General features: G+C 53.9%; 13 protein-coding genes across 13 annotated transcripts; 7 read left to right on the top strand and 6 right to left on the bottom strand.

The window, feature by feature from the left end:
* Nucleotides 1-496: 496 nt before the first annotated feature.
* On the bottom strand, nucleotides 497-2,547 carry CC84DRAFT_1137844 (cyclopropane-fatty-acyl-phospholipid synthase). The gene is made up of 3 exons (XM_018176167.1): nucleotides 1,944-2,547; nucleotides 1,828-1,890; nucleotides 497-1,781 (listed from the first exon to the last, which is right to left on the bottom strand). Exons 1-3 carry the CDS (start codon nucleotides 2,208-2,210, stop codon nucleotides 741-743), a joined length of 1,371 nt encoding a protein of 456 aa, XP_018040225.1. The 5' UTR covers nucleotides 2,211-2,547; the 3' UTR covers nucleotides 497-740.
* A 289-nt stretch (nucleotides 2,548-2,836) lies between these two features.
* Nucleotides 2,837-3,353, top strand: CC84DRAFT_455591 (uncharacterized protein). The gene has a single exon (XM_018186342.1). It carries the CDS (start codon nucleotides 2,944-2,946, stop codon nucleotides 3,256-3,258), a length of 315 nt encoding a protein of 104 aa, XP_018040224.1. The 5' UTR covers nucleotides 2,837-2,943; the 3' UTR covers nucleotides 3,259-3,353.
* CC84DRAFT_1111577 (ribonuclease H1 small subunit) lies at nucleotides 3,014-4,164 on the top strand. The gene is made up of 2 exons (XM_018175286.1): nucleotides 3,014-3,572; nucleotides 3,629-4,164. The coding sequence occupies exons 1-2, from the start codon at nucleotides 3,449-3,451 to the stop codon at nucleotides 3,973-3,975; spliced, it is 471 nt and encodes a 156-aa protein (XP_018040223.1). The 5' UTR covers nucleotides 3,014-3,448; the 3' UTR covers nucleotides 3,976-4,164.
* Nucleotides 4,165-4,188: 24 nt separating this feature from the next.
* Nucleotides 4,189-6,719, bottom strand: CC84DRAFT_1255799 (glycoside hydrolase family 95 protein-like protein; the record flags this gene model as incomplete). Its single annotated transcript, XM_018184572.1, has 4 exons — nucleotides 4,189-6,263; nucleotides 6,307-6,391; nucleotides 6,447-6,529; nucleotides 6,578-6,719. The coding sequence occupies 4 exons, from the start codon at nucleotides 6,717-6,719 to the stop codon at nucleotides 4,189-4,191; spliced, it is 2,385 nt and encodes a 794-aa protein (XP_018040222.1).
* An 800-nt stretch (nucleotides 6,720-7,519) lies between these two features.
* Nucleotides 7,520-8,003, top strand: CC84DRAFT_1084166 (nucleic acid-binding protein; the record flags this gene model as incomplete). Its single annotated transcript, XM_018174038.1, has 2 exons — nucleotides 7,520-7,830; nucleotides 7,907-8,003. 2 exons carry the CDS (start codon nucleotides 7,520-7,522, stop codon nucleotides 8,001-8,003), a joined length of 408 nt encoding a protein of 135 aa, XP_018040221.1.
* CC84DRAFT_1202460 (Lethal(2)neighbour of Tid protein) lies at nucleotides 7,967-9,393 on the bottom strand. The gene is made up of 3 exons (XM_018181776.1): nucleotides 9,272-9,393; nucleotides 8,686-9,209; nucleotides 7,967-8,629 (listed from the first exon to the last, which is right to left on the bottom strand). Exons 1-3 carry the CDS (start codon nucleotides 9,381-9,383, stop codon nucleotides 8,018-8,020), a joined length of 1,248 nt encoding a protein of 415 aa, XP_018040220.1. The 5' UTR covers nucleotides 9,384-9,393; the 3' UTR covers nucleotides 7,967-8,017.
* Nucleotides 9,394-9,668: 275 nt separating this feature from the next.
* On the bottom strand, nucleotides 9,669-10,895 carry CC84DRAFT_1193502 (chorismate mutase). Its single transcript, XM_018181307.1, has 2 exons — nucleotides 10,735-10,895; nucleotides 9,669-10,625 (listed from the first exon to the last, which is right to left on the bottom strand). Exons 1-2 carry the CDS (start codon nucleotides 10,803-10,805, stop codon nucleotides 9,899-9,901), a joined length of 798 nt encoding a protein of 265 aa, XP_018040219.1. The 5' UTR covers nucleotides 10,806-10,895; the 3' UTR covers nucleotides 9,669-9,898.
* Nucleotides 10,896-11,013: 118 nt separating this feature from the next.
* On the top strand, nucleotides 11,014-13,400 carry CC84DRAFT_1255795 (mitochondrial division protein-like protein 1). The gene is made up of 3 exons (XM_018184571.1): nucleotides 11,014-11,277; nucleotides 11,329-12,969; nucleotides 13,018-13,400. Exons 1-3 carry the CDS (start codon nucleotides 11,158-11,160, stop codon nucleotides 13,291-13,293), a joined length of 2,037 nt encoding a protein of 678 aa, XP_018040218.1. The 5' UTR covers nucleotides 11,014-11,157; the 3' UTR covers nucleotides 13,294-13,400.
* A 154-nt stretch (nucleotides 13,401-13,554) lies between these two features.
* CC84DRAFT_1255794 (uncharacterized protein) lies at nucleotides 13,555-16,003 on the top strand. Its single transcript, XM_018184570.1, has 2 exons — nucleotides 13,555-15,763; nucleotides 15,816-16,003. Exons 1-2 carry the CDS (start codon nucleotides 13,720-13,722, stop codon nucleotides 15,830-15,832), a joined length of 2,061 nt encoding a protein of 686 aa, XP_018040217.1. The 5' UTR covers nucleotides 13,555-13,719; the 3' UTR covers nucleotides 15,833-16,003.
* A 2,018-nt stretch (nucleotides 16,004-18,021) lies between these two features.
* On the bottom strand, nucleotides 18,022-19,668 carry CC84DRAFT_1160901 (alpha/beta-hydrolase). The gene has a single exon (XM_018177612.1). It carries the CDS (start codon nucleotides 19,309-19,311, stop codon nucleotides 18,217-18,219), a length of 1,095 nt encoding a protein of 364 aa, XP_018040216.1. The 5' UTR covers nucleotides 19,312-19,668; the 3' UTR covers nucleotides 18,022-18,216.
* Nucleotides 19,669-19,809: 141 nt separating this feature from the next.
* Nucleotides 19,810-22,551, top strand: CC84DRAFT_1160900 (HET-domain-containing protein). The gene is made up of 3 exons (XM_018177611.1): nucleotides 19,810-20,579; nucleotides 20,629-22,156; nucleotides 22,232-22,551. The coding sequence occupies exons 1-3, from the start codon at nucleotides 20,132-20,134 to the stop codon at nucleotides 22,494-22,496; spliced, it is 2,241 nt and encodes a 746-aa protein (XP_018040215.1). The 5' UTR covers nucleotides 19,810-20,131; the 3' UTR covers nucleotides 22,497-22,551.
* A 365-nt stretch (nucleotides 22,552-22,916) lies between these two features.
* Nucleotides 22,917-23,746, top strand: CC84DRAFT_1202454 (uncharacterized protein; the record flags this gene model as incomplete). The annotated part of the gene is made up of 2 exons (XM_018181775.1): nucleotides 22,917-23,093; nucleotides 23,147-23,746. 2 exons carry the CDS (start codon nucleotides 22,917-22,919, stop codon nucleotides 23,657-23,659), a joined length of 690 nt encoding a protein of 229 aa, XP_018040214.1. The 3' UTR covers nucleotides 23,660-23,746.
* A 28-nt stretch (nucleotides 23,747-23,774) lies between these two features.
* CC84DRAFT_1160898 (uncharacterized protein) lies at nucleotides 23,775-25,985 on the bottom strand. The gene has a single exon (XM_018177610.1). The coding sequence runs from the start codon at nucleotides 25,934-25,936 to the stop codon at nucleotides 23,879-23,881; it is 2,058 nt and encodes a 685-aa protein (XP_018040213.1). The 5' UTR covers nucleotides 25,937-25,985; the 3' UTR covers nucleotides 23,775-23,878.
* Between the last annotated feature and the right edge of the window lie 68 nt (nucleotides 25,986-26,053).

Here is a 26,053-nt window from a genome sequence, read left to right as displayed (position 1 = left end):
ATACTTGAAGACATCCTCCCTGGAGCCCTGATACGCGACGAGCTGCACGCTTCGGAAACAACTACCTGCTCTGACATCTGCGACATAGACGTACTCTAGACTTGGCACACACTCCACACGCGACAACGAGATGCATCCCGCACCACGGCGCCACGTCAGAAGCACCTCTAAATGCACGCATAATCGAGTCTATACAATGCGGATAGGCGACTGGCATGAGCCTCCCAACACAGTCACTCTTGCAAGTCGCAAATCAGCGCACGGCCATGAGTGACCGACTCGAGAACGAACGCAGCCTAACGGGGGTAAAAGCATGGCGACTAGGGAATGAAGGAAGATATGGGCTTTGCCCAAGAGCAGACGCATGGTAAAAGCTGTGATGCCCAGGACGAGCGCTGTCACTACCGCAGCTAGAACACCTTGCGACTTGGAAGTGAGTGAAGAATAGCACACTGCTCGCGAGTCAATTGTACCAGCACCTGCGAAGATCATCTTTCCTCGGGCTCTCCGACACGTTCGTATTACGGCCGAGTGAAACCTAGGCTCCCCCCTCCCTCGCACGCTTCCTGCTAGCACCTGTGTGTAGTCTCGCTCTGTGATGGCGTGGTATTCGCCCCGTACTCGCGCTGTATTCGCGTCTTCTACTTTACACTCGCACGCCACGCCTTGAGCCTGCAGCACATCTAGCTGGACCTCGCGTAGGCAACGCATCATAGCAGTAATCCAAACACATGCTCTCCTCATAGCGGCACATCCTCCATCATCTGTAGCGCGCCCTCTCGCCCCACGGTGATGATGACGTCGCCCAGCGTCTTCGTAGCAAACCCCGCCTCGCTGTACCGAAAGTAATAATCCCACTTTCTCCGGAACACCTCTGCGCCCTCTGCGTCCATGCCCTCGGCCTGCTTCTCGAGCAGCAGCTGCGGCTTGATCCTCCCCTCCCAGTTGCCCAGGAACGCCTCGCGCCAGAGCCGCAGCGCCTTCGCGTAGTGCGGACCGATGTTCTCCACGCTGTCGACAACGAGCGAGCCGGCGGAGCCGTTCGTGATCGAGTTGACGAGCTGGGTGACAGTGGGGAGATGCCCGCCGGGGAAGATGTAGCGGCGGATGAAGTCGTCTGATTTCGCGTAGGCGTCGTACCGCGCCTCGGGCATGGTGATGCACTGGAAGCATGCGATGCCGCCCTCCTTCTTCAGCAGCTTGTCTATACACCGGAAGTACGTCCCCAGGTACTCCTTGCCGACTGCCTCCAGCATCTCGATCGACACCACCTTGTCGAACGCGCCCGTCTCAGGGACCTCAAGACTTCGGTAGTCGCACAGCAGCACTGTGATTCTGTCTGACATGCCGGCTTCCCGTATCCTCTGCTCTGCCAGCTCTTTCTGCTCGATTGAAAGAGTTAGCGATGTGACCCGGCAGCCAGTCCGTTGGACGGCCCGCATGGCAAAGCTGCCCCACCCGGTGCCAATCTCCAATACGTGATCGCTCGATTCTATGTGTGTGTTGTCTATGAAGCGGTCGAGTTTCCGAATTTGCGCATTCTCGAGCGTTTCGGTAGCGTGTGCGGGGTTCGATTTCGGAAACCATATTGGGCTCGAATAGGTCATATCTGGTGAGAGAAAAGCGGCAAACATTTCGTTCGAGATGTCATAGTGCGCAGAGATGTTCAAGCGGGCATTTTTGAGGTTGTTGCTTCCTCGCACGAGGCCGGCGAGGCCTGTAGATACAGCTGACGTGAAAGTCGAGCCGTTGGAAAGGTAATTGCGATTTAATATGAAAAGCTGTCGTGGTAAGCATAGAAAATCTGGCCTATGGAATCCCGCTTACCTCAAAGAACTGTGTGAGGTCTGGCGAGGTAACTTCTCCCAGCATGTAGCTCTCCGCGAAACCCTTCCCTTTGTGAGCGCGACGATCTCAAACCAGCGCTGGGCCTCAGAACCTACCATATCCGCGAAAAGTGCTAACCGAACCCAGAACTTCTCATCGTGGACTGCAAGCGATGCGAACGGGTGCTCTGGCGATTTGTGCCCAAAAAACGTTGCTGGTTTATCAACGCCGTCCTCGTACACCGCCAGCGATCCAATTTTGATGCCTTTCAACTGCGCGAGGGTCCCGCTCTTGCAAAGCGAAACAAGCGGTTCCCAGGCATGGGAAGCCACACCATTCCATATAGTGGCAACGGGACTCGTCAACGCGCCCAGGACCGCCATTGTGACCTCTTGTCGTGTACGTGAGATTGGCAACAGTGAAAAGAACGCCCACCGGGGTATCACTAATTGTGGAAGATAAATTCAAACGCTGCAAAGCCAAGCTATAGTGATTGTCAAGACCGAGGGACGACTCGAGGAATGCGCGTGTATAAAAGAAGCGGATGCTAACAGCAGACACCGCAAACACCGATTGTGGACACTTCAGACGGGGCAATGAAGTCTGGCCTCGGCCGTGCCCGGATGAGCCGAAGCCGACGGCTTTGCGCCATCTTGCAAGATTTGTGTGGCAGGTGTTTGAGGTGCAGAATCGACGAGGGACGTTGGAGGTACTTTGCCGTTTTAAGCGTTTGATGAATCATGGAATCACGATCGCGTGCGCTTGTACTTTATGGCTTGCACTGTAAGGCGGCCAATTCACATTGCATTTGGATCACAACCGTCGCAGCATGTGTCCTGGGGCAGCAGCCGTTCATATACTTGACCGGCTGGTTGTAGGTGTGTACATGACGTACCCAGCTCTGCAGTTCAGTTTGCGGCCGCGGCGACGCGTCGTGCTAGTGAGGGGCTCTGCTGCAGGGCGCGAAGCTTGTGCAAGGTACTGCGTCTGCTTCTGTCATGCAGCCTCATGCATGCGCGAGCCTCAGATAACATTCATCCACGGATTAGTTCAGTAGCCGGCGGCAGTTGCTGCTCTCGCGCGACTTGTGACTTGGTGAACTGGCCCCGCAACTGCATGGAGCGCTGCCGCATCGTCCACCCCACGCAACCCGGTCGCACACCCGAACACACATCCACCATGGCGGAAACAATCGATCGCAACATGGACGACAAGATGGAGTTCTCCACGTCCAAGGAGGTCACCGTGGCGCCCACCACCAAAACCGTAGCCGTCGTGGCAGACCGCCTGTTTCGTTTCGGACGACTCAGGCCCACTGTTGATATAACAAGCGTAAAGCTTATCGCCCCCTCGGCGATGCAATCCACAACGGGATTGTGTTTTGAGTGTGAGGAAGAGTTCGAGGTGGTCTTGCTGTTTGGACAGGGTTGAGCCGCGGCATCCAGAATCGCAAGGATGAATCGGCCCTAAGCGCGCAGCGCGTGCGCGCGACGCGTCTCCCAAACGAACACTGTGGGTTGGCCTTGACGACGTACAACATCATATCCGCGATCCAACAATACCCACAACCAACCCTACTGATCACCGCCCTAACGCTGTCCTGCACCGTGCGACACTCACCATGATAGCCATACAATCCGCCAGCGCAAAGAAATGCACCCCAAACCTCCTCCCCGCCCGCCTCAACCACAACGGGCCCGTAAACGACACAGCGCACTACTGGAAGCCCGAGGTAGACGACAAAGGTAAACAGTGCCATCTGGTCCTAGCAGGACTGCTCAAGCACTAACATGACCCCAAGGAACATCCCACGCCTACCTCCGCGGCCGCCATCTGCACGGTACCCCTCTCGCCCTGCCTTCAACACACACCGGCGCCGTCCTGCAAATAACAGATAAGAATCTACCACAGATGCGAACTCAACCCGCGGACGACGAAGATGACGAGGGCGAGCAGGAGACTGTGGAAGTCAAGGTTGCAGAGCAGATAGGTGAATTCGAAGAGGTGGTGGTCTGGGGGCACGGCGGGCAGGTCGAGGAGGGACAGGACATGTTCATTAGGGGGATGAAGGAGTGGATGGGGTTTGCGGAGGCTATGCATGGAGAGGACGAGGACGAAGGCGCCGAAGGCGAGAAGAAAGCAAGTTGAACAAGAGAAGAGTGCATGAACAGACCAATGCCCTCACTGAGAAGAAGGAAGCCCAAACATAGGACAACGCCACTTCCAAGCGGCATGCTGTGGATATACCCCGGCATTACCCGAAGATGTCACCGGGAAGACATGACAGCTAGCTTGAGGAAAGAGCAAGCGGCGCGGAAGGCGCAAGACCGAGAGCGGAACCCAGCAATCTATTTATCAAAATTAGAGCACCCTTCCGTCTCTATCTACAAATTCCACTCCCTCTGCCCTCCCCTCAACTTTCTTCACCAATCCACTCTCATCCCACCCAAAATCTACCTCCCCGCCACCCCTCAACCTCAACCCCTTCACGCTCCCCCCACCCCAACTCTCCGGAATCGCCGGTCCCAGCACCACGGTCCTCTCCCCTCCACCGTTCATCCCCACCTCCTCAACATCCACAACAAGCATACTCAGCACCGCCCCGGCCAGCCCGAAATTCGCGTCGATCTGAAACGGGGGGTTCGTCCCAGAGTACATGCTCAGCGCATTCCCTGCGAAGTTCTGCTCAATTGCGTACTTCAGCTCAAAGTATGCGCGCTCCGTGTTGTTCAGGCGCGCCCAGCATGCGGAGCGCCAAACCTTGGCCCAGCCTGCGTTGGCGTCGGGGCCGTTGCCTACGCCGCGCGAGTAGAGCGATGTCTCGATTGCCTCTTGGATGCTGGTGTTAGTGTAGCCGCCTAGGAAGGAGCCGGACCGTGAGGCGAGCGTGAGGCCTGGGTACCAGCCCCAGAGGTGCGAGAGGTGGCGGTGGGTGTCGTTCTGGACATCGTAGACCTCTGCGGCTTCGGGGTCCGGGAGTTTCCATTCCGCGACGCTGTCCCAGGAGGTTTTGTGGAAGCCTTTGTCGAGTCGTGTGAGCGTAGTGCTGATGTTGCTGATGAATGCGGAGTCGGGCTCTTCTGCGAGAGGGCCAAGGATAAGCATGTTGGCGAAGAGTTGATGGAGCAGCTGCTGGTAGTGGGCACAGCCGAAGGTCGTAGGGCCATGCTCTGGGCTGTTGCAAGGGTTGACAACAAGGCTGCCATCGTTCCAGAAGCGGTCTTCTTGAAGTTGCGATAGCCAGAACTGAGTGACCCCTTTGAGGAGAGGGTAGCCTGTCTGTTGCAGCCAGGTAACGTTCTGGGAGTATGAGAAATGATCTGTGACGTGCTGCATCATCCAGGCAGCTGAAGCTGGGTAGTTGGCCCACTGCGCCTCTTCTTTCATGCCCGTATGTCCAAAGATGTTCATCTCGTCATGGACGACCCAACCAGGTGCTCCGTATAGTAGCTTTGCGGTCTCGGTTCCTCGAGGCACCCATGTATCCTGCATGTATCGCCAGAGACCATCTTGGACTTCTCCAAGTCCAGTCTGCTCAGCAGCCCAATAGTTCATCTGTAAATTGATGTTGGCGTGGTAGTCGCCCGACCAGGCCGCAGTCAAATCGGGGCTCCAACGTCCCTGCAAATTCGCAGGAAGCGAGTTCTCGCGAGAAGACGAGATGAGTAAATGTCGCGAGTAATCAAAGAGTAAACCTTCCACGAAAGGGTCCCCTGCTGCAGAATTATAGCCATCAAGTAGAGTCGCAGTCTCGATCCGAGCTGAACCATTTGGGTCAGGTAGTTCCAGCACAAAACTATTCGAAAGCTGTTGATAGTCGTTGACGTGTCTTTTCTGGAGCGCGCTAGGACTTAGAGATGCAGCAGCTGCCGTCACATCCTGAACGTATTCCACCGGATCATCGCCTTGAAACGAGAAGGCATTGGCTACGTTGCCCTTCGTCTGATCATAGTTGGTCCCTGCGCTTACCACTATACTCAAAGACCTCAATCCTGGAGTTGAAGGAACAATAACTTCTCGGCCCTCGCACCTGGTCAGATTACTAGATCCAACGATCCTCGCCACGCTCTCGAACTTCATTCCCTCTGGAGGTCCAACTTGGGTGACGCCGCTGAGCTTGGCATATCCATCGACGCAGGAAGACTGGACGAGTGTATCATTGAGCAATTTGTTTTCCAATTCGATCGAAAGCTGCGGTAACGTGGCGTTGGCGTTGAGCTGGTACAAGCAAATTTGGTCGGGGAAACTGCAAAATACAGTACTCGTGAAGCTTACTCCTTTCACGTCGGTGAATCTCGTAGCGTGTAATCCCGTTGTGAGATCCAACTCTCTCCGGTAGGATCCCTGCTGGATGCTGGTGTTGTATGATATCGACAGGTTGCCCATGACTTGGTAAGATCCATAATTATCCCCACTACCCAGGAGTTGGGATACATCTGTACAAGTTAATGGAGCTCGAATTACTGGATGCTTACATACTGCCTGTAGTATTTTGGAATATCCAATCGCGAATGCCGGCAAGATATGAATATTTTTCCTCGCTGGGATTGCCTCCAACGTAGCTCTGTTCCTGGTTAGAGCGGATTCGGCGTACGTTGGGCGCGGCATACGGATCATACAGTGGAAGCAAAAGGTCCCCCAGACCATAACGAATCTACGTTCAGTATAATCTTCTCATTACCGGGAGAGCCAAACGGCATCGCTACTCGGATTAGCCAATTCCTCTGGAGATCAGACCAGTTCATCTTACCTCCGAGCTTCCCATTTCCAAGTAGGTATGCTTCTCGAATTACATTAGCGTAGTTTGTCGCTGGTAGTGATGACCACAGGGATTTGGCAGTGCAAGGACCTGTTGCCAGTAGAATAACGGAATAATGTCGAAGAGGGAACATCGTTGATATTGACGTTCACGGCCTCGGTGGCAGGTGATCATTCCCAACCATTTATTCGACTACAGGTTATTTATTGCTGTGTACATGCGGAGGAATACATGGATCTGGTCGCAGATCAGCTGCAGGTACAGCGGGGTAAGAGCTACGGTTAATTAATATCCTCATGCTCGATGTCGAAGCTCGGAAGCCACACTGCAATTGCGAATGCTTTTGGGGTGCTTTTCTCGGGATCTCCGTGGCTCGGTGACATTGTGTACACAAGTACGAAATTTTCCGTATCGGATGATCGGGAAGGGACAAGTAAAGCATGGAGTCGGATCTCTTATGCCAACCGCCATGATCCGAAAGAGGGGAGGCTTTTTTTTTTTTTACATCAACCAGACAATGTAGTGCGGGTGAGAGAGCGCCGAGTCTAGGTCATGTCCTGGGTGCACAATCTTGGAAGAGGTTGTTACATGGACGAGCTGTACCTGTTGTGGAAGGTTATCCCGCTTGATTGACTGTATGAAGAGTTGCTCGAGTTGGAGACCATCCAGACATATAAATAACCATTGTATAAGGCTTAGGCACCAAAGCCTCATACTTCCCGTCGCCGTGACCGAGTTTCCCGATTAGGCAATTTGCGACGGTCGTTGATTCCGGTGTGAAAGTGATGGCGCCATCACCAACCATTTCGCCCAGCGATTGGTGGCAAGCGCAAGCGAGCAAGCCTCGGCAGCACCTTCCCCTGCCATCGCTACCCACCGCGAACCCCTCCAAAAACATCTTGGTCCTCACGGCAAGATCTCCAAGTATTCAAAATGCCTCGCCCAAAGCGCCAACTTCATGCCACGGTTGAGGAAACCCTCACGCCGCCCGATACTCTCACATCCACGCAAGTGATCGCGCGCATCACCACAGGCGCCGGCAACAACCTCTACAACGCCGAGCTACCTGACCGCAAGCCCGTCCTCGTCGAGCTCGAGCCAAAGTTCCGGTCTACGATATGGATCAAGCGCGGCAGCTATGTCGTCGTAGATACACAGACACTCGCAGATAGAGACAACAAGATCGACGGGGAAATCATAAATGTAGTGCGCGACGAGAAAGCTTGGAGGAAAATGGGATATTGGTATGTCTACACTATGCTATGCTAGAAAACGCGGGTATATGGTGCGAAAATGTACAGTTTTGTTGATACAGCACAGGCCGAAGGAGTTTGCCAAGAAGTCGTCGTACGGCGAGGACAGTGACGAGGAATCGACGGTGGGAAAGCTGCCGCCGTCGGATTCTGACGAGGAGTAGGTCGCAATGCCATGTTACTCTGCGTGGGCATGCTCGACGGGCTTGCCGTTCGCCTCCACTGCTTCGAGCTCGGAACGAGTGCCCCACCATACGCCCACGATCGTTGTCGCGAGTACGCCTACCACTGTCGCCGAGGACAGCGGCGTGCTGGGATACACGTTCCACGCCCACTCTTGCGCGCCCCACAGCACATACTGTACGACGGGATGGAATCCTGCTTTCCACAGGAGGAAGGGCGTTGTCCATGCGAGATAAGCATAGAACTGGTAGTGCAGGGAGCGAGCGCAGAGCATGCCGATAGCCACCGCGGAAAGCATGGTTGTCATAATAAAGTTGGGCGTGATCCTTCGGGCAATCTGATCCTGGTCGCGAGGCTCGTCCCGGATCATACGCAGGAACGCACGCGGTCCGCGTCTGGAGGGCTTCATCCAGATGGTGCGGGCAAACCAGTACAAGAGGCCCACGTGCACCGCAAGCAGACCAAGGGCAAACGGCCTAGAGAGAAAGGTAGACTCAGGGACAAAACGCCAGTTGACAGTCCATTTGTACAGGAACTGGCGGGTTAGTTCAAAGGCCCTGGCGAAATAAGACGGCGCTCTTTTGCGGAAGGGGTAGCCGTATGCAACCTAGGCAATCGATCAGCATAAAGCCTTTACACCTCCTGCGGATGATTGAAGCATACCGTGACCTGCACAACGATCATAGCCTGCGTGATAGCCTCCGTCGACCCCAGCGCCTGCAGAAAGATAATCCCCATCGCCGGCAACGGCAGCAGCAGGCTCATCTTCACATTCAATCCCGTGGTGTAGAAAAAGCTGCCCAGATGCCAGTTCTTAGTCTGGTAGCAATAAATCGCTGCGAATAGCCCCAGCACCGCAAAACAGTCATTAAAGCACCGCAGCACAAAGATACTGTGCAGCCGCTTCGACAGGATCAGCAGCGGGAACACATACGGCGGGACCTTCGCATTGCGGTAGCACTGCAGCACCACCGCCAGCGTGAGCAGATACACCAGCGCGAAGATGTACTGCGCGAGCTGGATGTTGGTCCCCTTGTCGGTCAGCCAGTACAGCACGCGGTAGATTAAGACGTGCGCGCCGGGATACACCAGCGGCCCTGTGCCGCCCTCAATAAGCTTATAATCTCTTTCGCCCTTGTTGTAGATGGCTATCTGCTCCATGTAGGCTTTCCAGTCGATTTCTGTGTCTGCATGATGAAGCGTGTTAGAATGGTACACGTGGTGCTACTCTCGTCGCCAAAGCACGTACACGGCACAAATTCGATAATCAGCCCGCACAACGCGGCGTCTGCAACAAGAAGGAGTGGATATATCCATTTCGTGTGCGCGGGATTCGTCGCCAGGTCTCGCAGGGTTTCCATTCTGGCGTATTGGGGATGGCTATGTGGTGGGCGTGCGGGCTTAGCGATGGTGATATAGAGATGCGTGGTCACGTGGGGACCATGGCCGTCGGGTTTCAGGTTGGAGTGTTCAAACGGGGAAGCGTTTCAACGGCGCAGAATTCGTACGATGGGGAGAGGAAGGTTTCGCTGGTGCCTTAGGGCGTGCTAGCTTTTGGCTATGTGGTTTTGTACTTATGGTCGGGTTGTGGTAGTGTTCATCTGATGTGGACTCCTCATTGTTACTTCATCTGTGCCTTTACGATTATGTCTCTTGACCACAGATATAGATTGCGGTTTAATGGTTTATCTACTTTTATATGTGGGAGCAGCAAGTGACTGAAGCGCTCCGCTTCTTCACTTGACGTGCTGGTCTACTGGATGAGGTGCTACTCTGCACGAATCGCAAGCCCAGGTTTTGGTCGAAGAAGGCATGTCTACACGCAGTACACGGGCCGAGGATAAACCTCTAGAGCCGTTCTGTGTAATGCATACCCTTACTCCCATTTTGTTCCCTTTAATCGTTGCATCAAGTAGTCGACCTCAACCTCCTTGGTCAGTGGGATGACCCAGTCCTTGTACATGGCCTTCACTGCGTCTGCGTTGACCTTTGCAGGAGAGCTAGACGAGTCAGGCTCGGTGCCGTACGTCGCCGCCTTCAGCCGCAGCCTCTCCAGCACCTTCTCCTCTACTGCTGCCACGGTGATAGCCTCGTCGATACCCTTGGTATCCCCAGCCTTGATGAGCTTCACGAAACGTTCCGGATCTTTCACGAACTTGGCCTCCGCCACGAACTTGCCGAAATGTATACGTCTTGACAGAGCCTGGATCACCATCACATCGCAGGTCGCAGCAGAGCCATAATTCTCTTGGCTCTCTCCTCTGTCGCCGCGGTCGGACTGCCGGCACGCTGCGGGGAGAATGTGCTCGATATAGCTTTGCTTCAGCTTGTCGTTTACGTTGACGTCGTTGTCGTGTAGAATTTTAGGGTAGTTGAGGGGCTTGAGGATAGGTTCTTGGAGCGCGTCTGGGAAGAATGGGTACTCGTCGGGCGACTGGTAGCGGCGCACGAGGGATTGTAGGCGCTCCTGCTCACGTAGCATCCAGTCGAAGAGCGAAAGATCGGAATCCGGTATTGCGACACCGCCGGGCACGTATATGGTCTTGTTCAGGGGAAATTGTACGCGCTCGATAAGGTGGAAGATGATTGTGTCTTCGAGGCGGCTGTGGATTGTGAGCTTCCATGCGACCATGTGCGATGCATGCAGAGGGCGCAAGAATCACAGCCCGGCGCATAAGTTGCGCATGCATTGCGCATGCCAGGGTAACATACATGAGTTGAAAGCGGATGTTGGCCAAATCCAGCGCCTGTTTGGCATCCCACGAGTCAATTACTCCTTCCATAGTGCCGCGGTGATTCAGCCGTTCTGGTTATCCTGTATAGGAGCGCACGGAAGACTGGTTAGTGTTTTGGTGGAGGGAGTCATTGTTGCTGAGGAGGAGCAGCGCAGAGGCAGCACCGATTCCGGCGGCAGTGCGGAGCAGTTGCGAGGAACGTGCGTCATGCGCGTCTGGCTTCTGGCCTTGCCGAAAGGTAGAGCTTCACGCAACACCAAACACATTGAGTTACGACACGCCCCGCCCATTGCGCCGCCCCAAAGACGCTCGCTTACTGCATCACGACTACAATGCGCTCATAAGGCAGGCACGCGACGCTGCGCATCCACTCGCTCCTTCTCCCTTTTCACGTGCCTCGATGGCCTCGCGAGGCAATGGCTCGCCGTCACGCGGCAGGTCCACGAGCCCGCGTCCGCTGCGGCCGCAGGAGGACATGGACTACGACTCTGACGCCAGCTTGATGGACAATCTGCCAGACGTATGATCAAACGCAGCTGCTTCTACAATTTGCGGTGCTGATTTGCCACAGACCCGCCACTTGCAAGCATTTGGCAGGAAGGTCACCGCGACCGCAGGCAGCTTGATCGGCGCAGAAGGCGTCAGCCAACACTACCAGAACGCATTAGGAGAGCTCCACAAGGAACTTCGCCGGCCGATGTTGCAACGCTCTGTCTTCTCCTTCGCCCAGACAACCCCACGCGAGCTTGTGCGCTCCAGGATATCAGTTCCCGAGATCCAGCATCGCGCCCTTACATTTCTCCCCGACGAACTGCTCGCGAATATACCCGAGGACAACAACTCATACTCGCTGTTCCAAGGCTTTCAAGCCTCCCTGCCGGAGGAGAAGGGTTCAATCGGCCAGAAGCATGGCAAGCACAACTCAAAGGGGCAGAGGCTTATCGGCGCGGCAGTCGAGGAAGACGAGAACGCAAACTTGCCGCCGTCTATGCGCAAGCTCAAGAATCAGAAGCACAGCATGGGGCACAAGCTGGAGATGATGGGCGTGAGGAAGCACATGTGCGCGGCGGAGATCCACGAGATAGACAACAAGATCGCAAACTTGAACACGATGCGCAAGATCGTGCTAGACAGGCTAGCAGGCATCGAAATGGAAGAGGCGGAGATTGAGCACGAGCTGCTGGACGTGGACAACCGAATCGAGGATTTGCAAGAAGAGCTAGATGATGCTGCGGCTTTGGCACCAAAGTCTCCCAATACCCCAACAATTGGCGCGAGTGCAGAAGAAGCTGCAGAAGCTGGAGATGACTTCATGTCCGAGTCCATCTACCAGAAGATTCCTTCGCCGAAGAGCAAACGCAAGAGGGTTACACGCCGCATATCGATGCCAATCCTACATGAGCACCTGGAGCCAGGCTCAAAGATCAAGGAGCTACCCGCGCACCAGGACATTATAACCGCGTTGGATTTCGACGCTCCTTGGGGCACGTTGGTCACTGCATCTTTGGACGACACTGTGCGAGTCTGGGACCTGAACGCTGGTCGCTGCATAGGAATGCTTGAGGGTCATTTGTCATCGGTGCGCTGCTTGCAGGTGGAAGACAACATTGTTGCGACCGGTTCCATGGATGCCAGCATCCGTCTATGGGATCTGAGCAAAGCGGAATATGCACCGCAAGACAACCGGATAAACAAGGACGGCGAAGACGAGGAAGACGAGGAAGACGACGGACTTGGATTCGGAAATGCAGAAGATGCGCCTCCCCCGCCACCGGCTACTATCATGCAGGACGTACCGCTATTCTCACTCCAATCTCACGTCGACGAAGTCACTGCTTTGCATTTCCGAGGAGACACGCTTGTGTCTGGCTCGGCCGATAAGACATTGAGGCAATGGGATCTGGTAAAGGGACGCTGTGTGCAAACTCTCGATGTACTGTGGGCGGCTGCTCAGGCTAACGCAACGACCACGGCAAGCAGCGGACAATGGCGACAGACTGGAAGGGTCACGGATGCAAGTGCCGACTTCGTAGGTGCTGTCCAAGTTTTCGATGCGGCTCTGGCATGCGGCACTGCAGATGGCATGGTACGATTGTGGGATCTACGAAGTGGCCAAGTACATCGCAGTTTAGTCGGCCACACTGGCCCAGTTACTGCTCTACAATTTGATGATGTACACCTCATCACTGGTAGTGCAGACAGGAGCATAAGGGTGAGTTTTGTCCAGCCTCATCTTCAATCAATATGCTAACGATGTTAGATTTGGGATCTTCGAACAGGTTCGATACACGATGCATATGCATACGACCACCCCGTGACCAGCATGATGTTCGACGCACGCCGCATTGTCACGGCAGCCGGCGAGGACGTGGTTAAGGTATACGATAAGACTGACGGTCGCCACTGGAACTGTGGCCCTGGCGTTGGTGCGGACGAGGATGCTTCTAGCTTGTCTGTCATTGAACATGTACGAATAAAGGAGGGTTACATGGTAGAAGGCCGTAGGAACGGTACTGTCGGAGTCTGGTCGTGTTGAGGGTTGTACATTTGGAACACATGGATAAATATGCGGGGCATAGATGGAGCATGCTTGTATTACTCCTATACCGATCATTCTATCATTTATCCAATTGTGTAAACGAGAGTCTATTGAGGAAGATTGATGCGCATCAGTCAGCCCGAGCTCGCAGAAACAAGCATTAATCGTTGCTGATGATCGTGTGGATCGAGAGAGCTAGTGGGTCCCTGGCGCGGCTCGCCGGACGACGTCGCTACGTCACCCATTGTAAATAATCGCTCCCGATTCCACTATATCCGACAGGCCTTCCTACCACCACTCCTCCGTTCGTTCTGCGCACCTCAGAATATATACTACTGTACCTAGTCCGCAGCCACTTCCTCAATTGACACCAAACGTGGCCTTGTCATCGCGCCAACCGCAAGCCCGTCGCTGTCTTGAGCTATGCTCGCCCGGCAGGCCGGAGCTCTGTCGCGAGCGTCGCACAACTCTCTACGAGCCTCAATAATAAGCCGAAGTGTTCCGAGAGCGACCAATCTTCAGATCAGGGCCTCCTTCAGCAATGGCGGGCCCGCGACATTCCGCAGGCGACCGCAGCTTGCCGCGAACCTACAGAAAGCGCGTCTGAATCAGCACCGCTCCCCCATACTACGATCCGTATCCACGAAGCCTCTTCCGTCGCCACAGTCGCGTCTGGTCCGATTCGCATGGAGATCAGCGGCGGCATTGGGATTGTTCGTCGCTATGAGCGGCGCGCTCGTCGTCGCATTGTTCGTCTACGACGCGTCCACATACAAGGACGAGGCGGAGACGTACGACCTCCCCGTGTCAGAGCTCGCTCTGACCCCAAGAAGAGGCGGGCCGAAGAACCTTCCCATTGTCGAGTATTTCGTCGACGATGATGAGCCCGACATGAAAGAGAACAAGCACAAACCTAGGCTGGTCGTGCTAGGCACGGGCTGGGGCAGCGTGGCTGTCCTGAAGCAGCTGAATCCCAGCGACTACCACGTAACGGTCATATCGCCGTCGAATCACTTCCTGTTCACTCCCATGCTGCCCTCCGCCACCGTGGGCACGCTGGAGCTGCGGTCACTGATCGAGCCTGTGCGCAAGATTGTCAAAAGCGTGCATGGCCACTTCCTGAAGTGCATGGCCGAGGACGTGGAGTTTTCAGAAAAGCTCGTCGAGGTATCTGCGATTGGAGACGATGGAAAGAAGCAGCATTTCTACGTCCCGTACGACAAGCTTGTAGTCGGCGTCGGTTCCGTCACCAATCCCCATGGCGTCAAGGGCCTCGAGCACTGCCACTTTCTCAAGGACATCAGCGATGCTCGCTTGATCCGAAACCGGGTTGTTCAAAACTTGGAGAACGCTTGCCTGCCAACAACGAGTGACGAGGAGCGAAGACGCCTCCTGTCGTTCGTGGTTTGCGGTGGAGGACCTACTGGAGTTGAGTTCGCTGCTGAGCTGTTCGACATGCTCAACGAGGACCTGTGCAAGTACTTCCCCCGAATTCTGCGCAACGAGATTTCCGTCCACGTCATCCAGTCCCGCAGCCACATCTTGAATACCTACGAAGCCGCTCTGTCTGAATACGCCGAGAAGCGCTTTGCCCACGATGCGGTAGATGTACAGACCAACTCTCGCGTCAAAGAGGTATTCCCCGACAAGATCATATACTCCCAAAGGGATGAAGACGGCAAGATCATCACCAAGGAGATACCCATGGGCTTCTGTCTCTGGTCCACCGGTGTTGCCCAGACCGACTTTTGCAAAAAGCTGGCTAGCAAGCTCGAAGGACAGAACAACAAGCATGCACTCGAGACCGACCCGCATCTCCGTCTAGTTGGCGCTCCCCTGGGCGACGTCTATGCTCTTGGCGACTGCGCGACCGTTCAAAACAATGTCAGTGATAACATCATCAGCTTCCTTCGCACAACCGCCTGGGAGAAAGGTAAGGACCCGGAGAAGCTGCAAATCTCATACAGCGACTGGCGCACCATTGGCAAGCGCGTCCGCCAGCGCTTCCCTCAGGCCGCAGACCACCTCCGTCGCCTCGACAAGCTCTTCGCGGAATATGACAAGGACTCCAGCGGCACACTCGACTTCGGTGAGCTCAGAGAGCTCCTTTTGCAGATCGACAGCAAGCTCACCTCTTTGCCGGCAACAGCCCAGCGCGCACATCAGCAGGGCCAGTACCTCGGTCGCAAGTTGAACAAGATTGCGCAGGCGGCGCCCGGCATGCAGCTCAACGAGATGGACTATGGCGACTTAGACGAGGCTGTGTACAAGGCCTTCGAGTATAAGCATTTAGGTAGTCTGGCATACATTGGCAATGCTGCGATCTTTGACATCAACGGTTACGGAATGAGCGGAGGCCTGTTGGCCGTATACCTGTGGAGAGGTGTGTACTTTGCGCAGAGCGTGAGTTTCAGGACAAGGTTTCTGCTGGCGATGGACTGGACAAAACGGGCCATCTTTGGACGAGGTAAGTTCTCTTTTGCATCGTGCATGAGAAGAGTATTGCTAACAGTGTGTAGATCTCATGAACTTCTAAGAGAAGAACCCTTAGGGTCAATCCGGGATTGTACAATGTTTCCATCTGGGCGGTCTTCCTGGCGTGAGCGCCCTACTTAGATTTCGAGGGTGCCTGTATATCCGTTGTACGAGGCGTTTAGAATAGCGTTCCCTATGTCATCAACTTGTTAATGACCCTTCACCTTCCCCCTCTACCCGCCGTCCATCTTCTGCTCCGCGACTGTGTACAACCACGGGGACATGTCAAGTCCATGTAGACGGCCCCCATGCAATCCTATCCAGCAGGCAAATACGGTGACCTCGCGTAGATCACAACCCAGCGCAACGTGACGCTTCAATTCAGGTGCATACGCTCCCGTACGCTCGCTAGCCACGCGATCCCAGCTCGGTATCTCCCGTGCTCCTCGGGGCCAGGCTCGGGTAATTTCCGCAGTCTGATTTAGGCTTTGGATGCATGTAGCCTGCCGAATGCGAATGTGAAATTAGAGGACAATGCACTAACGCTAGCGTATTTTATACTCAATACTGTACACACGACACGGCGCAATACACATGGTCGGATCCTAGGCGCGCTAGTGGAAAGCAGAGTCCGGGGCGGGGGCGGGACCTGGAACTTGCCGGAGTACATGGTGGGTGCTGGCGCTTACGAGATACGTTTTCGGTCGGCGTGCTTATGTCGGCGAGGTTTACGGCGCCGGCGTGCGAGGCTGCGCGTCGTACGGGGAGGGGCGGAGAGCAAGGAGGGAAGGCGGTTGGATGATCCCGTGGGTCTTGCAGTCGACCGTCGGTTGTGTGCTTGGGGCCGTTTTCGCAGGCAAGTTTCTGTTGTAGCTGCAGCAGTTCTGGGGGTTTTCCGCTCGGTCTTACTGTAGGAATGACCCGCAGACGACGAAGACATGACATCGGTGACTTGTGAACCTTTGGTGTGCGCTGTTGTATGGAGAAGCAGGAATCGATTCGCTCGCTCCTCCCGCAGGATATGCACTGGTTGTTGGCGGGGTTTTCTTCGGTCCTCTTCTTCAGCGGGCACGCGTGTGAATGGTTTAGGAACCGTGCAGCGCAGCAGACACAATTGATCGGTTTTAAGTCTTCGTCCCCAATATATCTTTGCTCCAGTAGGATTCCACGAGTCCCACAGCACATCCAATCTCTGCTTTTCTCATGGTAGTCCTCTCCTCCAGCATATGTCCGTCGACTCCGGTTTTCGGCCTCCCAGCACATTGCGGGAACATTCCTTCTTTATAGTGTTGGCCCTTTGAACGACTGACATTGTAGATCCCGAGATAAAGACTCACACACGAGTATTTCATAGGATATTCGCTTCCAGGCGTATTCATAGCTTTAGTAGAAGGCCATTGTTGAAGACCTTCTTTTCCACGAGGACTTGACTATTCTCCGTTTTCTCTATGGCCCCTTCCCGCAATATTGAAAACGGGAGGCACCTTTTGGAATCTGCAGCAACTGCTTCAAAGTCCATGCGTAATCTCCGGGCATCCGGTCAGTCCACATATTTTTCGCGCATGTGCAAGATTCACTGCTAAATGTTCTTCTCGGGGCCAACATCTAGCCACCTCTCCAGCATGAGCTAAAAGACTCTTGGTTTTGAAAAACGCCTCTCAAACGCATCGAGCGTCGCCCATATCTCCTCGATATCTGGGAGAAAGCGAGTGATTGAGTGACGAGAGAAATAGCCACAACGAGCATAAACTCACAGGGACATGGGTTCTTTTGTGTGCTCCATATGGGAGTTCCAATATCACGACAGGTTTGTCTTACACGAAACCGTGAAATGTTTGATTGATGTCCTTGGTTCTCCAACACAGCATTCCGGTACTCTTCGATGGTTTTTAGGGTCCACGCGGTGCACACCTGCCTGCTCGCCTCGTTTTTGGAGAACGGACGATATCTGTAGATTGTCTCAAGCGAGAACAATACCAAAGCATAGGCATCACGATCATGGTCCGCTCTATGGAGTACACCCCAGCTATGCATTCCACTGGCACCGCGGACTCTCCTCCATCAGACCATAGAAGCATTGAAGCACCTTTTTGATCCTCGAGCACATGATTTGCTCAGCGGGTGGTTTCCTTTCAAACCCAGCCAAGGCACATTTTTTGACCCATTTCTCTTTAGTGTACGCACGATACTCAATAGTTATGGGTAAAGAGAGGCGCGAAGAGGGGGCTTTCCATGCTCTATGTTTCCCCGTGTATACGCTTGTGTGTGGTTTGAGAGCACTTGCGTGCGTGCGGAGCGGAGAACCATCAGTGGATGGAGAGAAAATTCGAAAGTTGTGCAAAGAAGAGAACTTAAGTAGAGGAGACAGTCGGCTAATTATACAACCATTAGAATCCATCCCAGCGTACACAGTGTTTCCATCTTAAAGCTCTCTGAAGACGTCAGTTATAGCTGCTCGAGCCACTTTTGCACCTCATCGGCTCCCTTTCCCCACTCCTCGTGGTTCTGCATATGATGCGCGACTCCGTCTACTACCCTGAATCGAACTCCATCAACCTCTTCATCTTGCTGTTCTTGTGCAAATACTAATCTGTTATCGAGGCTCATGTCTCTGAACGCACGTCTATATCGCCGTGCGGCATCCTCGAGAATGGTTGGTGTGCACAAGACATCCCTCTGCGCGGCGAGGATGAAAAGTCTTTGGCTCGGCTCTGACACTGGCTTGTCGCTTGGTGACGTTGATGGCACAAACCCTCGGCGGACCCAGCCAGTAATGGAGGAGAGTACATCTGGACCTGTGACGAAAGCGTTGAGCGCCTGCATCGGCCACAGCATAGATTCGTACGGCGAGAGTAGCTTTGCGAAGCTTTCAACATGTCGAAGCGGCGTCTCAGCTGTGAAGAACGCGTCTTTCACCTGTTCGACATTCGCTAGGAGATATCGCGAATGGTATCCCCGGTATGTGAAGTGGAGTGGTGCAGTCAAGGCCCAGAAACTGTAACAGCCCCAGCTGCCGAAGCCCGGAACGGCAGCAAACATGCAGAAGCCCTGTACCTGGAACATCTTCCTGCTGAGCGCATACTGGGATAAGGCTCCGCCGGCCGAGTGTGCGATAAGCACAACCTGCGTCCCGGGTGCGCCTCTTCTTGTCGCTTCCAATGCTTCGACGTACTTGACACCAGCGGTGAGATCCTCCGCCATTGTGCCTCGCGTGGTGAAGTACATGCGCCAGAACCACGGATACCAACTCTTTCCGTGGCCACGGTAGCTGATTGCATAGCAAGGGTGGCCAGCCGCAGCAAAATACTGCATGTAGTTGAGCCATTGCTCCGCACAGCCGAAGCCTCCATGAGCGAAAAACAGAGGAGGCTTCGCTTCATTGGAAGATGAGGTGGACTTCGAGGGCAACGCCGTCAGCAGTTCAAGTGGACCTGATGGAGTGTGGATCCAGGAGCGTGTGATGCCATCAGGAACGGGTGTCGATGATGGAGGGTTTGGCGACGGACGCCGCCATTGGAGCGCAAATGGGCCGAAAGGCATAATGGTACGTAATATGGATAGGGTGAAGTCTCGTTGGAGGTCTCGTTTCGAATGCTTGAAATGGTGCCCTTCCGATGCATTTTATGCTCAACAGGTCTTCATCGTATAGGCCGATGATGACAAACACGAAGGCGCGCGTGACGCTCCGTTACATACGGTTGTGAGGTTCTGTGGTATGCCCAGAAATCGCGAAAATAGAACGGCTGCATTGCATAGTTGCAAGAAAACGTGAGCCGCCCTTCAGCTGAAAGAGGCATCTACATGCGGCGCTACTTCAGCCGCCCATGCAGTTATTGGTGACTCAACGGACTGTCCGACACACGATTGAAGCCTGAGGGCGCGCATGTTCTTGAGAACTCATGTAGGAATAATTTAAGACCGAAGGATTGATGGTCGCGTCACGTACAGATGAATGGCGCTAGCCCATGTTGGGATAACGCGGGGGAAAGCTGCTGCCTGCGACGTTCGACTGTTGTTCTGATGAAATCGCCCCGCACAAGCAGACTGGGCAAACCTCGTGAACTGCGTACCGCAATCAGTGCATTGCGAGTCTCGGTCCCGACTCCGTCGACCTCCCTGGAATTCATCCCAAATACCCTTCTATTCTACTTAAGCAGGCAAACTCCCTTCGATCTTTAGGAAACAGACTTTGCAAGCATCGTACACGACAGGCTTCACAATCTCGTCCAGAATCATATGCCGACTTGACCTTCTCAAGATACAAGCACTGTCAAGGAACTACTGTGTTCAAAGAGAAGATTGAACACAGCGGAAGTTCGCTTAGAAACCAGTCCGAGTTGGAATGCCAAATTAAAGCCTCATGGGGGCAGATCGGTGCAACAACACCCTTTCGTGGGACGGTGTCCTCTGTCAACACTGTCGACATCTATTCGACACGAACGTTGTACGTTGGAAACATGAGCAAGGATCTGATACATGCCGGCGAGAGCTACCTGAAGATCTCTCGTTCCCATTTATCGCTCCACGTCTTTGGTGGCACACTGTGCCATCACTCAGAATTTGTGCTTCGCATTCTTGCAAGCTTTGCGAGATTGTGCTGTATTCCATAGGCGATGAGAAGTTGGAGCAGTTGGAGTCGTGGGAAGCTACTATACCGGTACAAATTTGGGCTGATGATGGGTTCTCAAACAGATTCTGGGTGCTAGGACCTGAACAGGATCCGAGGCCAGAAGCAGAAGCGTGCGATGCCGAGCCTAATGAGAAATATCGTTGGATCATGACGGTTTTAAAAGTACAAAATATCTCAGGTGAGTATATGCAGCAAATTTCAGTCCAGCACGCTGACGAGACCTCCAAACCATGAGCCATTACATTCCCACGAACTTTTGAGCCTCTCTACGGACTCAGAAGAGACATTTGCGCAAATTGATGCCTGGTTGCATGCTTGCAAATCTCATAAAGCCTGTAGAGATAACTCAGCCTTGCTCGGTCAAGACATTAGAACAATGCCAACGAAACTCCTGGAGCTTTCACACGGCGACGAACATCCAAGCGTCAGGCTTATAGACACTTCAAGGACTGGAGTGGGTGATATCCAATATGCCACACTCAGCCATTGCTGGGGAGGTAACCTTACTGCCAAGCTGCTGAAGTCACTGGTCGATGACTACAGGCTGAACATCCCGTGGGAAAGCCTGCCGCTGAACTTTCAACATGCGATAGCTGTCGCGTTAAAGCTCAGTATACGGCACATATGGATTGATGCGTTGTGTATCGTTCAAGACGACAACGAGGATTGGAATCACGAGGCCGCTCGGATGGGCGGTGTCTATGCCAACTCCTTTCTCAACATCTCGGCGCATGACTCGAAGGACGGAGCTGGTGGTCTTTTCAGGATGCGAGAGCCACGTGGCCTCCAATCCTTCTTCGTCCCTCACCAGAATGACACCACCAGCCGCTGTGGCTCTATCTTCTACAACGACAGATGGCGGGACTCAGTCTATGTTGGAGCCCTATCGAATCGAGGATGGTGTGTGCAAGAGAGATTTTTGGCACCGAGACTGCTCCACTTCACCCAAGAAGAGGTTCATTGGGAGTGTCTGGAACTTCTCGCTGCCGAAAGCTCCCCGACCTGCTTTAGTATTACTCACGAGGAGCCCTGGAATGCGACGAATGTCCAGAAATCTTTACTTCAGCGTGGAGCATCTGCAGAGCAAAAAACGTATTACACCTACCAATTGTGGTATCAGTTGATGTTCGCATACTCTAGAGGGGCGCTGACTTTCACATCCGATCGCCCAGTTGCCATTGCTGGGTTGGCTCGAATATTCTGCCGACTTCTAAATCTCGCCGACCGCGACTACCTTTGTGGGCTGTGGCGGCCGCAGCTCGAACATGATTTGATGTGGGAAAGCGGTCAAGACTGGATCACTGCCCCTGCAACTTTGAGGGTACCAGGCTTGCCATCATGGTCATGGCTATCTCTATGCACGGATGTACGGATGAATCACAATCATCTTGGAGACGGCCAAGGCACGTTAGAAGTCGTCCAAGCTTTCACAATGCCCTGTAATGACCCTTTCGGATCAGTTTCATCCGGTGAAGTGACACTACGAGCACCTCTTTGCCAGATTACGATAACAGAAACGGAGCGGCCGTCCCGCGGTTCCTTCAAGGAACGGAATCTTTTTTCTTTGCATGTCGGTGGACATTTACTACGCGAAGAAATGCACTTCTCTTTTAGTCCAGATGATACTACAGACACTGGTCTGCGAGAGATCTCGGACGCCCCTGTATATCTAATGCTGGGACGGGCCAACGCACTTGGAGAACCAATGATTATAGATGAATCTAGCGTTCCCACGTACGAGGAAGCAGCAGATTGGTATGGCCATCTCCTGGTGCCTATGATAATATTAAACTACCTCCTGAATAGCCCAAGCACTAACAAATTACATAGTAAACACGCGCCTCTAAAAGGCTCTGGCTATGAATGCTTGGTACTCAAAGAGAACGGCCCCGTTGGCTACTTTCGGCGCGTAGGATACATACGCTTCGAGCCATTGCATTTTCAGTTCATCAGTAACCTTTCTGTGGAACAAGCGAGGATGCTTCGCCGCGAAGCTGAGGGGATACTCCACGAGCAATTTGTTCACGGCAAGATACCTAGCGACATATGCGGACCGCCAAATGACGCATACATGTATACGCTTACGTTGGTCTGATTTGGCTTATACCAGCGATCAATCCCCCGCATTCTCACAGTCTCGAAGTAATGAATGATATGACAACATGCCCTCCGACCTATTTTACATTATGCGCTCACGCATCTAGCTTCATCAAAGCACCTGTAGTAGCTAACGTCAATGCAACGACCGAAAGCAGCTCACAATAGAGCCACATGAGCTTTGTGGCGATGCATCCATTCAAATAGCAAAATCGCATCGCCGCAATGCTTTGTCTTCCGCTTTTGCACATTCACCCCGACGGCAGTCACCCGGCTAGTATAAAATGACATTGATACTGGGTACGTTCTACAATACTACAGGTGGCTACATGATCGGTCTATATAGTCGGTAAGAAGTAACATAATCTGAGAAACGACCAATTCGGTTTCAAGATACCTCCCTGCGAGAACCAACACTATGCAGCTCCACTCTGCGATCTACTCGTCAGTACTGACAACCCTCGTCCGATTCGCCTTCGCAAACTTCGACGTCTACACCGACCATTACAGGGACTGGAGCGCCAGCGCCCCGCCGAAACTCGGCTTCCGCGTCTTCGGCCGCACGCCCGATGACGCCTGCAAGTACGTGAACGACGTACGCATCTTCCTCCCTCCCCCCTTGACCTCCTCACTAACGATTATCCCTAGAAAAGCACCGTGTTCTGGCCCGCGCGCGCCGACGCCTCGGGCGACAAATTTGGCATCCGCTGCGAGGGTGCTGGCTGCCAGTACGAGTCGGCCAACCCCTCCGCAATCACCGCTTTCGAGATGCATTTCGCCAACACGCCCGCCTACCACTGGACGCTCTACGCTGATAACCACGGCTTCAAACCCCCCAAGTCCTTCCCCAACGGCTTCTGGATGCTAACCGCGGAACTCAACACCCGGGCGCCAGGCTACTGCTTCCCGTACCCCGGCGACCAGTATGATTGTGAGAGCATGCAACCGGCAGGGCCGAGCGGGACGGAGTTTGTGGTGGGGAGTAGGGGGCGGAGGTTGTTTCGGTGTGTGACGTATAACGGGGATGTGAAGAGTGATGCCATTAATGGACTGAAGCTGCAGGATGTGGATATGTATTATCCGTATCCGGATGATAAGATGAAGAGTGCGAGTGAGGGTGGGGTGCAGCTGGATGAGAGTCAGGGGATGATCGGGCAGTAGAAGATGGTTGGGAGGATGGGTATGCGTTGCTTGCGTAGGGTTTCGTGCCTTTTTCTGCATGTGGTTCGTTGGAAGATGGTGGGTTATACTAGAATCTAGAGTGTAGATCTAGAGATCCATATTTCGATTGCATTTGTTGAGACGTGGAACGACCTCAGTACGCACGAGTCCCTCTCACTATTGAAAATGATACATTGGGTATAATTCTATGTCAAGAGCTCACCGCTTTGCTTTCGCTTTGAGTCTAGCAGCCAGCTTCTTTACATCATCCGGGTCGCCCGTTGCTTCTTTCTTAGGTTTCTTCACTTCTGGCTCATCCTCCTCCCTGTCCAGCTTCCTCTTCTTACGGCCTTCTTCCAACAACTTTTTCATTCCCGACGTCTCCTTGAACCGAGGGTTTGTCGGGTCGATGGCAAAGTCATGGCTTTCAAACAGCTTTGCGAAACGAGGATCGTCGGTGTTCATCTCGAAGTTGTCCGCCGGGACTTCCTTGGCTGCCTTCTTGTTTTTCTTGCCCTTCTTTTTCGCCTTTTCTGCCTTCATGACCTCGTTCATGTCAAAATGCTGCACCTTTGAGTCCTTCTCGTCGATCATGAGCAGCTCCAAGTTTGCGCGCTCTTCGGCGTCGGCCTTCTCTTGCTTCTCACGCTCTTCCCGTTTTTTCGCCCTCTTCTCCTTGTTTGACTTGATCTCCAAGGCCTTCTCCGCCTCGGGGTCTGAGCCGAAGAAAGGGTCGTTCCATGGGTCTTCCTCATCTGCCCCAGCCGGTGCATCGCCCTCTGACACGGGTTTCGCATCAGGATCGCGGCCCTCTCTGATAGCTTGCCCCCTTTCTTTCCGCTTAGCCTTGCGCTCTTTCTGCTTCCGCACATACTTCTCGAGCGTGGTTTCTTCAGGTTCGTTCTGGAACACTGAACCCTTGGCTCCGTCGGCTGCAAAACCGGATGTAAATGTGACCTCCATCTCTGCGTTCGGCTTCTTCATATCTCGGTCTTTCTTGGACGAAGACTTGGACTTTGGCTGTGACGATTTGCTTGTTGCGTCTAGGCCGAGAGCTGCACGTAAACTAGCAGCTTTTCCGGCTTTATCAACTTCAGCCTCGTCTTCGGATGACGAAGAGTCAGTTCCAAGATATGCCTGAAGTTCGTTCTCGTCAATCTCTTTCCTTGAGAAAGCTCGCTTTTGCACTTCCTTTCTTGTCGTGTCGTCTGCGTCCCAGGTGAGTTTGACTTTCGAGTGCGAAAGGGCATCAGTGACGAATTCGTTGGGCTTGTATCCGTTTGGCAGCTTCTCGCACTCCTCGTGCGGCTCAGCATCGAATTCGACTTCCTCGGGAACGAATCGCAGGTCGAAAAAGTTGGCACTGGAAAGGTACTCGCGGCCGTCCAAGTTGTCGTAGATAGCTTTGGCAACATGAGGTGACGAACACGAGATTAAGGCGTAGTAATAGCGGAGACGATCGAGCTGGTAGGTTCGCAGCGCCTTGGAGTCAAAGTCTTCGGCATCGGCTTCATTCAGAGCATCGTTCTTCTTCTGTTCTTCATCTTCCGAGTCGGACCCTTCCAGGTGGTCCACTGTTTCTATATTTTGTTCCCGGTCCTTCACAGCTGCACTGAAGATTTCTTTGGGTGGGCCTTCGATCTCCTCGCGCTGCATTCGCTCCAAGCCAAATTCGCTGGGGTATATGGTGACGTTGAGAATGCGGCCGTCGGCAGGAACGAAGGAGCTGGCGACAGCCATGATGTCTGTTGCCCGGATGTTGTCCCAATCCAGGTTCACGGCGGCTAGCCTCGCGGTGACGTCTCCCATGGGCACCTCGTTGCCCTGGCCTGCCAATACCGTCTGGTCTTCCACGTCGGCCTCTTCGTCGTCGTCGCTATCGCTCTCGTCCGAAGACGACTCCAGGCCCCCATCGCGGATCGGATCGAAGCCTTTCTGCTGTACCCTCGCCAGCTCGCGCATGACGTGCTTGTCTCTCTTCTTGTCTTCGGGCGCATCGAGCTCACTGCCGCTCCCCTCATCTGAGCCCAACTCAAACATGCGCTCCAAGTCCTTCTTGCCTGCATCGTGGGATACCGGACGTCCATACTTGTCGACAGAGGCCTTGTTGTAGAAGTCGGAATCGGTGCGTAGCCGCGAGAATCGAGGGTCGAGCTTCGTCTTCGCGTGCTTCTTGGAGGGGAGGCGGAACTTGGGGTCGGTCTCGAATGCAGCGAATCTGCTGTCGCTCGGGCCCTTGGCGGCCTTGGGAATGGCCTGGCGCTTCGGAAGCGGCATTGCGACGCGCGGTCTGTTGCTGCGCGGTTTCTGTCGTATGCGGTGCGTGTGCAGCCTTTCGAACTTTCTGCGGGCGGTGACAATTTTCTGCCGCGGCCGGCCTCCTAGCGTGCCAAG

This window comes from Paraphaeosphaeria sporulosa, assembly GCF_001642045.1.
Source record: "Paraphaeosphaeria sporulosa strain AP3s5-JAC2a unplaced genomic scaffold CC84scaffold_2, whole genome shotgun sequence".
Classification (NCBI taxonomy): Eukaryota; Fungi; Ascomycota; class Dothideomycetes; order Pleosporales; family Didymosphaeriaceae; genus Paraphaeosphaeria; species Paraphaeosphaeria sporulosa.
Note: the sequence above shows the minus strand (reverse complement) of the source record. Positions and strands in the feature narration are given on the sequence as shown.